The sequence below is a fragment of the Hyperolius riggenbachi genome, chromosome 5, assembly GCF_040937935.1.
Source record: "Hyperolius riggenbachi isolate aHypRig1 chromosome 5, aHypRig1.pri, whole genome shotgun sequence".
NCBI classification, from domain to species: Eukaryota; Metazoa; Chordata; class Amphibia; order Anura; family Hyperoliidae; genus Hyperolius; species Hyperolius riggenbachi.
In genome coordinates this window covers 344495514-344508811 of record NC_090650.1, presented here as the reverse complement: position 1 = coordinate 344508811, position 13298 = coordinate 344495514, and the positions used below count along the sequence as shown (strand labels likewise).

At 45.1% G+C, this 13298-nt stretch overlaps 1 protein-coding gene across 1 annotated transcript in view; it reads left to right on the top strand.

Annotated features, from left to right (window-relative positions):
• Positions 1-13298, top strand: part of LOC137517744 (kinesin-like protein KIF20A) — a 68195-nt gene that overhangs the window by 36815 nt on the left and 18082 nt on the right. The window contains exons 9-11 of the mRNA XM_068234777.1: positions 5934-6045; positions 11300-11371; positions 11612-11758. Of these exons, the coding sequence (XP_068090878.1) occupies positions 5934-6045; positions 11300-11371; positions 11612-11758 (331 nt within the window). The remainder of the gene's footprint in view (positions 1-5933; positions 6046-11299; positions 11372-11611; positions 11759-13298) is intronic.

The following is a 13298-nucleotide window of genomic DNA, read 5'->3' as shown; positions in this document are numbered from 1 at the left end:
GGAGGTTCGTATTGGCAGGCATTCACAAGTCAGGAAGATTGCAGTGCTGTACATACTAAATAGACGGCATCCAACAGTCTCCTAGCGGCGATGGCCGCTGGGAGTCTGAGGGTGGAGCTCCGCCTACCAAGCAGGAGATGCGCGCGATCTCCTGAAAAAGCCAGCCCCAGACTTTACCCTGATTGCCGTTAGGCGGTCCTGGAGCTACCACCGCGGCCACGCCCATCGGCATGAAGCTGTCCTGCAGCAGTTAAGGTGATCTAAGCAGCTCCTGGCTTCAAATAGCTACAATGTCTTATCCAGGCTAGGTGTGAAATTCTTCAAGTGCGTCTTATGTTTTCTGTTTAAAGTACAATGAGGAAGGCTCAGGGTTTGTTTGTGGTCTGAGGGGATTTCTTATCAGCCTTCCATCATCTGTTGATCTCCATCCGCAGGTCCTTTCACGGACGCATGTAGGATTTGAGCCTTTGGCAAGGGTTCCAAATACTGGCTCAAGCTTGTGCATAAAACAGGAAGGAGTATTTGGACAAGGTTTCCTAATGCTCCTGATCACTTGTGGAGAATATGGAAGTCGCTGCAGACCTGAAGCACTTTGAGTTCACCAGGAAAAAAAGTGCGATATAAATGTTGTCTTATTTAAATTAAGGATGAAATCAGTCTCTAATCAATTAAGCCTGGTACACACTTTCAATTTTGATTGGTTAATCACTGACCACTTTTACCACCTCCATATGCTATGAGGGTCAACAGATATTGAATGCTATGATCAGCACTGCGTAATATGTTGGCGCTTTATAAATACAATAAATAAATAAATAAATAAATGAGCAGACTGTGTGGGTAAACCCCTGATGCTATATGGAAGTGTTAAAATTGGGTAGTAATTGGCCAATTGTAATTGAGTGTGTACCAGACTTTGAAGCTTTGAAATTGCCTCCAATGTATGAAAACTTATTTCAAATCCACCACTATGTCACCTTATCTGTTATAGGTCTATGTAAAATGGAAATCTTTTTCATATGCCATATAGGCAAATATAAAATGTTAATCTGTTTTTAAGTAAGTCCTGTGTTTAACTGCTTGAATGCTGTTCTAGTAAAAAAATGTGTAGTATATAATATGCTGTAAATCTTTTAGAGTAAAGAAATGCTGGGCTTCATACCGCTTTAAATTGCAAATTAAGCACCCATTCATAGACTGTTGGAGTTTGAACATTTAACATTGATAGAAATCCACATACCAGTGTTGATGGTTAAATTCTCTGACAGATGTTAATTAAAATTAACACCCCTCTTAACCAATGCTTATTGTGATACTGATGTGTGCAGTTTTCCCAGTAACTGGTGGATGCCTAATGCATCACACCTCCATTGCTGGTGTAAACCAGGGGTGCTTGGATAGTACTTTTAAACCACTTGAGGACCTCAGTCTTTCTACCCCTTAACCTCCCTGGCGTTCTGATAATGCGCAGCTGCACGGCTGCGCATGGTTTTTTACACGTAATTTTTTCTTTTTTAATCATGTAGCTAGCCTAGCGCTAGCTACATGATACCCCCCCTCCCAGCGGAATCCCATCCCCACCCTTCCGATCGCCGCCGGCGATTATGGCCTTCAGGAGATCCCGTTCTGAATGGGATCTCCGTCAGGGCTTCCCCGTCGCCATAGCGACGGCCGGAATGACGTCAACGACTTTGTGACGTCATAGGGAGTCCCGATCCACCCCTCAGCGCTGCCTGGCACTGATTGGCCAGGCAGCGCACGGGGTCTGGGAAGCGCTTGTTACGCGGTGGATAGCGGCGCATCGGCGGCGATCGTCTACAACACGCAGCAAGCAAAGTGCTTGCTGCGGGTTTTAAAAAAAAATTATTAAAATACACCCACCAGGGCCTGAGCGGCACCCTCCGGCGTCTCTGGACGAGCTCAACTCATCCAGAACGCTCAGGAGGTTAAGGACCACAGCCTTTTTTTCCATTCAGACCACTGCAGATTTAACGGTTTATTGCTCGGTCATACAACCTATCTAAATGAATTTTCCCTCCTTTTCTTGTCACTAATGCAGCTTTCTTTTGGTGCTAGTTGATTGTTGCTGCGATTTTTAGTTTTTATTATATTCATCAAAAAAGACCATGAATTTTGACAAATTTTATCACAAAGTTAAAATCATTTTGACAAAGTAAAATTTCTGTATACATTTTTTGTCCAAATTTATTGTGCTACATGTCTTTGATTATAAAAAAAAAACCCATTCAGTGTATATTGGTTTGGGTAAAAGTTATAGCATTTACAAACTATGGTGCAAAAGGTGAATTTTCCCATTTTGAAGCCTCTACGACTTTTCTGAGCACCTGTCATGTTTCATGAGGTGCTAAAATTCAAGGATAGTATAAATACCCCCCCAAATGACCCCATTTTGGAAAGAAGACATCCCAAAGTATTCACTGAGGCATGGTGAGTTCAGATTTTTTTTTTGTTTGTTTGGTCACAAGTTAGCAGAAAATGACACTTTGAGACAAAAAAAAAAAAATTCCATTTCTAACTTGTGACAAAAAAAATTTAATCTGCCACGGACTCACCATGCCCCTCTCTGAATACCTTGAAGTGTCTAATTTCCAAAATGGGGGCATTTGTGGGGTGTTTACTGTCCTGGCATTTTGGGGATGCTAAATTGTAAGCACCCCTGTAAAGCCTAAAGGTGCTCATTGGACTTTGGCCCCCTTAGCGCAGTTAGGCTGCAAAAAAATTCCACACGTGTGGTATTGCCGTACTCAGGAGTAGTATGTGTTTTGGGGTGTATTTTTACATCTACCCATGCTGGGTGGGAGAAATATATCTCTGTAAATGACAATGTTTTGATTTTTATTTTATTTTTTTTATTTTTTTTTTTGCACACAATTGTTCATTTACAGAGATTTCTCCCACCCAGCATGGGTATGTGTAAAAATACACCCCAAAACACATTATACTACTTCTCCTGAGTACGATACCACATGTGTGACACTTTTTTTTTTTGCAGCCTAGGAGCGCTAAGGGGCCCAACGTCCTATTCACAGGTCATTTTGAGGCATTTGGTTTCTAGACTACTCACGGTTTAGGGCTCCTAAAATGCCAGGGCAGTATAGGAACCCCACAAGTGACCCCCATTTTAGAAAAAGACACCGCAAGGTATTCCGTTGGGTGTATGAGTTCATAGAATTTTTTTTTTTGTCACAAGTTAGTGGAAAATTACACTTTGTGAAAAAAACAATAAAAATCAATTTGCGCTAACTTTTGACAAAAACTAAAATTTTCTGAGCTAGTCATACACCTAACGGAATACCTTGGAGTGTCTTTTTTTTTTTTTTTTTCTAAAATGGGGTCACTTGTGGGGTTCCTATACTGCCCTGGCATTTTAGGGGCCCAAAACCGTGAGGAGTAGTTTGGAAACCAAATGCCTCAAAATGACTGTTCAGGGGTATAAGCACCTGCAAATTTTGATGACAGGTGGTCTATGAGGGGGCGAATTTTGTAGAACCGGTCAGAAGCAGGGTGGTCTCTTAGATGACAGGTTGTATTGGGCCTGATCTGATGGGAGTATTAGGGGGGTGACAGGTGATTGATGGGTGTCTCGGGGTGATTAGAGGGGAAAATAGATGCAATCAATGCACTGGGGAGGTGATCGGAAGGGGGTCTGAGGGGGATCTGAGGGTTTGGCCAAGTGATCAGGAGCCCACATGGGGCAAATTGGGGCCTGATCTGATGGGTAGGTGTGCTAGGGGGTGAAAGGTGGTGACAGGAGGTGATTGATAGGTGTCTCAAGGTGTGATTAGAGAGGGGAATAGATGCAAGCAATGCACTGGCGAGGTGATCAGGGCTGGGGTCTGAGGGTGTGGGCGGGTGATTGGGTGCCCTAGGGGCAGATAGGGGACTAAACTGAAGGGTAGCAGTGACAGGGGGTGATTGGTGATTAGATGGCAGAACAGATGTAAACAATGCACTTTGGAGGTGATCTGAGGGTGATCTGATGGTGGGCCTGCGGGCGATCTGATGGTGTGGGTGGGTGGGTGATCAGATGCCCGTAAGAGGCAGGTTAGGATCTGATCTGATGGGTGGCAGTGACAGGGGGTAATTGACGGGTGATTAGTGGGGAGAATAGATGTATACAGTACACAGGGGGTCTGGGGAGGATCTGAGGGTGTGGGGGGGTGATCCGGAGCCCCCAGGGGGCAGATTAGGACCGAATAAAAAATAGCGCTGACAGTGACAGGGAGTGATTAATGGGTGATTAGGGTGGAAACAGGGGTCTGGGGGGTGGGCAGGGGGGGTCTGAGGTGTGCTGTGGGCGATCAGAGGGCAGGGGGGGGGGGGGCAGATCAGTGTGTTTGGGTGCGACTTAGGGTGGCTGCAGCCTGCCCTGGTGGTCCCTCGATCACTGGGACCACCAAGGCAGGAGGCAGCCTGTATAATACGCTTTGTATACATTACAAAGCGTATTATACGCTTGTATGGCGGCAATCGAGGGGTTAACATCCCGCCGGCGCTTACTACCTGCGGAATGATGTCGCATGTGGGCGGAGACTGTTGCCAGGGGCAGCGCGCGTCACCAGTGACGCGATCACTGCCCCTACAAGCCGTTCGGCGTATTGCGGTCCTTTCGGTGTCCACTTTGCCGCTGCCCATCGGCTGTAGGGGGTCGGCAAGTAGTTAAAATCCAAATTGATCCGGATACTCAGATATCCGGATCCGGTTCGGATATCTGAATCCGGTCTTTAAGATATCCACGTGATTGCGGATACCCGGGCGCATTATCCGCGGATACCAGACCTATTCGGATATCTGGATAGAAAAACCGGAAGTGTCCTTTAAATGGCTTTAAAACGTGTTTTTAGGGTAAATGAGGCATGCATCATCACTATTTTGCAAAGAGTAACACTGATGTGGGAACTTCAAAACACACACACACACACACACACACACACACACACACACACACACACACACACACGGCAATTAACATAGGTTCCAGACAGCGGTCGTGCAGCCCACATTGTGTCCAAAGTCTAACTGCACAACTGGGAGCAGGAGGCAGCAGGAGCAGGGCAATGCAGCAGCCGGTTGTAACTTGTGCCAGGAGCTTGCCGGACGTGGCACCTGCAAGTGCCGAGTGACAGTCGGACAGCAGAGAAGACACTAGTGCACACTAACCCATTAATGCTTTAACAATAGTGTAGTGATAGAAAAGAGCTTATCACTGTGTAAAGCCCTAGGCCCAGCAGCACTGCAGCTGTGCAGCACACTGTCACACTATGAGACCTCAATCAAGCTAATTAACGATTACTAGAGAAGTAGTGAAGGGGTTAGTCAATGAACAGCTTTTGGTTTATAACTGTGTACAGGCAGCCCTTGCTAGGCCACCAGCACTGGAGCATGTGTCTCAGGAAGCCTTCAGCAAGCCAGGACGAGCGGTCTCATCATGGCAGCCCTCATTATACAAGCGGGGCTGGCCAGTGTTCCTTTCTGTGATTGGGTGCCAGGGCTTAGGCTGGGAGGCCTCTGGCTCAATGAGGTCAGGTGGGGGCTGGCCAGGGTTCCCCTCTGTGATTGGTTGCTAGGGCTTCTGCTGGGAGCCCTCTGGCTCCAGGACGTCATCACCTTAGTTACAGTATTTCGGATCTGGATATCCGGGTAATGCGGCCAAATATCCGCAGATGGCTATCCGGATTTGGGCCCAACTATCTGGAATCCGGATCCGTCCGGATAGTGTAAAAATGGTTGAATATCCGGATTACCCGGATATCCAAAATCCGGATGAGCATCCCTGGTGTAAACAGCCTAAAATCTCAGGTCGTACAGAGTCTTCATGCTTGATTGTTTGGCGTTGCATCTACTGGCTGGCTTTAATGAAGTAGAACCATTCAAAATATGCAGATTTAATTTTATTTTTATATTCTTCATAGATTTAAAGTGGTTCAAGATCACAAGCACAGAGGAAGCATGCAAAATTCTACAAATTGGGAACAAAAATCGAAGCCTGGCATCTACTAAAATGAATCAACAGTCTAGCAGAAGGTGGTAGCATTTATCAGTTTCACACATACTGTTCAGTTGAACATTTAGAACCTCTAAGGCACCGTTTACACTTAACCAGTTGCTCTGTTATAACTGAAAGGACAACAGATTTTCAAAGTAATGCCCATGTTTTTCTATGGCACAGTTCACACAAATTGAAATAGTTTCCACAATGCACTGCTATGGAGAAGAAAAAATGCATACCAACTAAGTGTAAACGGGGCCTAAGAGGCTTAGCCTGTTCTAATTACAGGAGTGTAGAAACCTTGTCAACCATTCACAGGATCATATACACAGCTCTGCTTTGGAATACAGGCTTGCTTATAGTCATGGCTGGCCAATACCATGCCCCACGAAGGCCTGCCCACATGACATGAAAGCAGACTTGGGTTCACCTGGGTGGGTCTCCATGTAGCATGGCAAATACCCCTTTCTAACTATAGGACTATCTGCTCCAAGGCATGAAGGTTTTTGTTCTCAGGAACCTGATTGGTGTCTACAAATTTAGTGAGGCTTTGGTTTCTACTGATATTGGACTGGTGGTTGGGCCAGTGCTGGAAACACACTAAAATTCTTAGGCCCCATTCGCACTTAGAAACGCAAAACGCCTGTGATTTTTGCCGGCGTGCTTTTTCCGTGATTTCATGCAGAAAAATCACTGAACAGAGTGGCTGGATGTGTAATGGTTAAGGGCTTTGCCTCTGACACAGGAGACCTGGGTTTGAATCTTGGTTCTGCTTGTTAAGTAAGACAGCACCTATTCAGTAGGAGACCTTGGGCAAGTCTCCCTAACACTGCTACTGCCTATAGAGCGAGTCCTAGTGGCTGCAGCTCTGGCGCTTTGAGTCCGCCAGCAGAAAAGAACAATATAAATGTTGGGTTTGTGGTGTTTGAACACTGCGGCGATTTTTCCGCGATCGCGTTTAGCGCTTCTATAGCACTGAAATGCGATCGCCGGTAAATCACCTGAAAATGGTGCAGGCGACACGTTTGCATTTTGCAGTTTTGGGTGATTTGCGGCGAATCGCCACAAATCACCCAAGTAAGAACGGGCCCATAGGGTTTCAATACACTAGCGCTTTTAAAAAGCACTGGCGTTTTAGCGTTTTGCCAAAATTGCGGCAAAACACTCTAGTGTGAATGGGCCCTTAAGTTGTGTGTACACTTGCAAAATTACTGCCCCACCTTAGGGATGGGGACTTTATTCCTAGGACAACAGTATGGGCCCAAGTGTTGTACAGAGAAGCCCAGTGTGGGGCCCAGTACTCGCATAGTACAATCTGTTGGGTGCAACAACTCTTCGGGCAGTGGCGTAGCTAAGGAGCTATGGGCCCCAGTGCAAGTTTTCCATGGGGCCCCCCCAACCACTATATACATAACAATTGATACGGCACAGCAAAACCTGTCAAGTACAAGCACAGCGTTAGAGGTGCAAAAAGGGGATGGGGAACAGCTTGTTAATGATCACCACTATTTAAAGCATCTATAGGAATTATTATTACCAGCACAGGTCCAATAGAGAGCTAATATTGTGCTTGAGGGAGGGCCCCTCGGGGGCCCCTCTGACCCAAGGGCCCCGATGCCGTTGCTACTTCTGCAACCCCTATTGCAACGCCACTGTCTTCGGGGGAATGACCGCACCCCTCCAGAGTGTCACAATGATATATGTAGTGTAGGCATGAAATCTTTTGGGTGCAAAACAAGATATTCAGTTTCCAGACCAGTATGTACTTTATCAATGCAGTGCATGCAGGAAATGGCTACAAACATGGTGGTGTTTGAATTATACACTCATAGTGTCAGTATCGAACTAAAAATACCTAAACCTACACTCTGTCAGTGCAAGGTTTTGAAGAGATTTGAAAAGAACTTGCACCCACCCACTGCTGAGAGCAATGCAACATAATTGGTTAAAAAAGCGAGGACCAATTAGAACACTGTGTACCGGCCATTGCACATTCCAGGAGCCACCACCATGCTGTTTGCCCCACTCTCCCCTGACAAGAGAGACGGTCACTCATGGCATCGTACCACAGATAAGGAAAGTATAAATCAGTGTCTCAGCCCTCAGGAAGGCACTGACTCTCTCTGCACATCCGTTTTAAGAATGTAAATAATCTGTGTGTGATATGTTAGTAAATGAAGAGAAAGATCCGCACCACCTTCAGAAAAGCTTAGTCTGTTTTATTGGAAAAAAACATACAAATTTAAAAAGAACTTTAAGGCAGGACAGTCCACTGTTTCGGGCTCCTGCCCATCTTCATGCTGCCTAGTTCTGAAGTAACATACAAAAACACCAACATATATACAGAGAAACAACCAATCACTGAGTATATACTAATTAGAGGACCTGATGGGAAACAGCCTATTTACATATCTAGTCACACCTCCAACTCCCCCAACTAGAGTGACTAGATATGTAAATAGGCTGTTTCCCATCAGGTCCTCTAATTAGTATATACTCAGTGATTGGTTGTTTCTCTGTATATATGTTGGTGTTTTTGTATGTTCCTTCAGAACTAGGCAGCATGAAGATGGGCAGGAGCCCGAAACAGTGGACTGTCCTGCCTTAAAGTTCTTTTTAAATTTGTATGTTTTTTTCCAATAAAACAGACTAAGCTTTTCTGAAGGTGGTGCGGATCTTTCTCTTCATTTGCCACAGTTTGAGTCCCATGGTGTCCGGGACTATTAGATCTGCACACCTGACCATCTGAAATTGATGGAAGCCAAGCAAGTGCGACTCCACACTCAAAATTACTGTGATATGTTAGTAGAAATGATTGGTTAACACTCCAGCTACACAATGAGCAAGTTTATTCTCCAATCATGTGTCAAACACCAAAGTTAACAATTGTTTCGGGGCCACATGGGGTCCCCTTCAGAACATTGTTTGTCTGCACTGTTCTGAAGAAGGGGACCCTATGTGGCCCTAAAACAATTGTTAAACCCCAAAGTTGACACGATTGGAGAATAAACTTTGGTTAATACTCCAGCTTCTCAGTGAGCAATCATTTCTAGTGTTGGATTTTAATGGGATGTCGCTTAGCATCCATGGTTATGCACCTGTTCTGATACGGTAAGGTGTGCCTCTCCTCACCACCTACTTCTGATTGATATCATGAGGATAGGATTTGGCCAAGATTCGTGTAATGTGCAGTCACGATTGTTATCTTGAAAAGAAGTCCTCTAGTAATGAAGGAAGATGAACCAGCTCAGTTGCCATTTCTGCTTTTCAGCATCTGTAACATTGATGTCTGGTTGAAAAGTGGACACAATTGCATTAGTGGGCTCAGGCCCTGTGTGCCTCTTTATACTTTAGGAGACACAGCAGGAAAAGCCTTGTGTCAAGCGGGAGAAAATCTAGCGCTTGTCAGGAGTCTATTACTGTGCTTTTGAACCCCCCACTTCCTGGTCAGGTGACTGGTTTGCTTCAATAGGAAGTAAGGATAGGTTTCACTGCTGTGCACAATTTATCTAATTTGCAGGTAATATACAGCCTGGTCAACTGTACAGGGAGTCTGTATGTGTGTTTTAATGCCCATAGGCATTGCCTGTGAAATTGCAGAAAATTAAGCATATATGTGGAGACAGATCAATACACAAGATGATGTCCTGCTAGATCACTCATCTATTCTACAGTCATACTTCCACAGGTCTATTAGTGACGGTTACAGTGCCCACTGATTATTCAATTTACAACTTCTATGTAATGAGGAACTACATAAAGCATCCTTTAAAAGTAAACCCGCTCAGCTGGCCAACTAGCATTGTTTGAGAATGAAGATGGCAGCCTATTTTCTCTCACTTCAGGTTCCCTTAAAGGTATATTAGTCTGTAAGCTGCTTTGCAGGTGGGAAATGTGTGGTACTGGGGATTTATTTATTTATGGTTCACACTGGCACTTTCTGGTAAACAGATCCTTTAAAATGTATCAGATTTCTGTTTGATCGAGCCGTTTCTGTTCAGTTGGGTCAGTTCGGCTTCCCCGTGACTTCCGACCCCCCCCCCCTCCCCCCCCCCCCCTTAGAACTCCATCAGTGACGTAGCTAAGATGTGAGCCCCAATGCTAGTTTAGCATTGGGGCCCCCCCAAGCATGCTATAGATAAAAATTGATAGGACACACAAAGCCAATCAAGGACAGCCACAGTGTCAGAGGTGCAAGAAGGGGATAAGAGAACCTAAACTGAGGTGGTTATGGATATTTCCTTTTAAACAATACCAGTTGCCTGGCAGTCATGCTGATGATCAATTTGCTGCAGTAGCTGGATCTCACACCTGAAACAGGAATGCATCTAATCCAGTCTGACCTCAGTCAGAGCACCTGATCTGTATGCTTGTTGAGGGGCTGTGGCTAAAAGTATTAGAAACAAAGAATTAGCAGAGTCGGGCAACTGGTATTTTAATAGGAAAAATCCATATCCTTCTCAGTTTAGGTTCCCTTTAGAGATCACTACTATTCAAAGCATCTATAGAAGTGAATATTATAAGCACAGGACCAATAGAGAGTTAATACTGTGGTTGAGGATGGGCCCCTCTAGCCCAAGGGCTCCGATGCGGTTGCTACCTCTGCACCCCCTATTGCTACGCCACTGCCAATCACCAAATTTTTGCTGGCTAGAATGGTCCATTTTGTAGTCAGTGTCTTGTACAGATCAGTTTCTGATGGCCTCGGTTTCCGTTCCGATGGACTCCCCTGTCCAGAAAAATTACTGCAGCACCCAACTTGCAGCATATTCAGTAGGGCTGGCGGAACAGATTCGTTCGAACGGACCAATGTGAACCAATCCATAGTTTAACATTCCATTAGGATCTGTTCCATTACAAGGCACGGCCAGACTGGTTTTATTGCCAGTGTGAACTGGACCTAAATATGAGGTACAGGCTGCCTCGGAGATGGAAAGTAATGTACGGTAGGAACATTGTACACAGGCAGGAAGTGATGTTTGGTTGGAGTGCAGGAGATGGGAGAACTAAATCCACAAGTTTGTGTGCACTCTACCGCAAGTGTTATCCAATTCCTTTTTGATTCACTTTAATCAGATCTATACCAGAAAATATAACTTTAAATGAGGCAATTCTTGTATGCCAATATTTCCATGTAGTCTGTTGGGCTTGATTATTAAGAGTACGGACACAGAGATAAAATCCTAGCTGCTGTTAAATTACCTTTTGAAGACCAGGCAATAAAATTGTTTTAGTTTAAATACATTTTTAGATTGCCCCTGTATCAATGAATTAATCTTTGTTTTCTAGCCACAGTATATTTACAATCCGCCTCCTGAAGTTAAGCAGCGGTGATGACCCCGGCGTTCTTGGCGTATCTGAGTGAGTGCAGGCGCTATTTGTCTTGTATGTGAGCTGTATATCACTGCTGGTTCTCTACACATTTATTGCTAATCATCCACATAATGTCTTGTTTAGAACTTGCGCTGGGTACGCTACAACAGCCAATTGCAGTGAACTTTTTAAACTGAATCTGCACTATAAAATGTAGAATGGAAGGGTGTTCTGGCAAGTCTATTTGTCACTAGTCTAAACTGCTCTGTCTCCTTTGCCCTTGTGCAGAATGTCATTGTGTGACTTGGCTGGATCTGAGCGCTGCAATAAAACACAAACTGTTGGTGATAGATTGAAAGAAGCCGGAAACATAAACAATTCTCTACTCATCCTTGGAAAGTGTATCGCAGCCCTAAAACACAGCCAGAACCCCAAGTAAGTGATCAGGTATAAGGTGGCATGTGCAGTGTTAGGTGATTGGAGTTGTCTTGTGTATTTACAAAGTGGTGTTCCTCATCCTCTTCTCCCCACTCCCCTCATGACAGTGACTGTAGAAATGATGGACAAGCCATTATTTTTAAGGCTATGGTTGGTGGCATAGCTATAGGAGATGCAGAGGCTGCGACCTCATTGAGGCCCTTACACCAGAGGGACCCACTAGAGGCCCTACCTCAGCCACAGTATTAGCTCTTCCATGGTGCTATGCTGGTAACTATAACTTCTAAATATGTTCTGAATAGTGGTAATCCTTACCAAACTGTTCTCTTCCTGCTTACACCTCATACTCGGCATGTCTTTAGCAGGTTTGAGTGCGCCATATGAATTGTGTATAGAATGCTTGGGGAGGAGTGGGATGTAAATCTTGCAATGGAACCCAAAGCTCCTTGGTTACACCACTGGCTATGGCTCCGTTAAGCTCGTTAGTGGTAATCAGGAGTTCAGCTCTAGGTAGGAAAAACCATGCTAGGAGCGGTATCCCCGAGCTGAAGTTTTGGTAGCCGCCGGGAGGTCTGTGCAGAGCAATGCGGGCATTTTAACTCTCCTCCCGGGGGATCCTGTCGTCGGCCGCCATTCTACTTCCTCTGCTCCATTTATTCTGTGAGTATGTACCACAGCCAGAAAAGATTAAGATATTTCATTAGAGGAGAGATTTCTAATGCTATATCACATTTGTTGCAGTTTACACTGAGGTCCATTTGTCTATGGGGATTTGCGGTGGGTCCCCTAAAGTAGACTAGCTCTGCGATCTGCTGGTAAATGCCGACTACAAACAGATCAGAACTCTCCCAATTCGCAGTGAAGCTTTATAGGTACCCAGGCCAGCAAACTGCCAAGCCATGCAAAACCCACTTCTGTGGTGACATCAGACACAAGGCCGGGTGTACAGCCTGCCGTGTGGCGAGGACTTTACCATAATGGCCCTGCCCACCTATGCATTTCCTGTCCTGATAGGACGATTCATCAGGTGCCAATGTGCAGATGCTGATTTTGTGATTACTGCCAAGTTTGACACCTGTATGCAGGTTTCCATTCAAGATGATCCGTGGGATGTTTGATTTAATCACTGTTTAGTTATTTATAAAACAAGGGTTATATTGTTACGATTAGATTTAACACTATTTAATTTGACTGATTTATCACTGGCCAGTTGTTAAAAAGCAAACGTTTCCGAGTTTATAAATCAGTGGTAAGTGTGCTCTGCTCTGATCTTGGCTGCAATATCGCTAAATTGCCAGGATATCAGTGACTTAATATTGAATACAAGAGGGCAGTGCTGGGGTGTGTGTGGTGGTCCCCCCCCCCCCCTCAAATGACAATGTGTGCTAGGCTAAACTCCCCACTAAAAGCATGCTGGCTTATGGGACTTTGTGGGCTGAGAGCCCCAGCTGAACCACTACTGTGCTATACAGCAGCAGGGGCTTTGCACACAGTCACACACCACACTCGCACTGCCATGCTATACTGCAGGACTGGC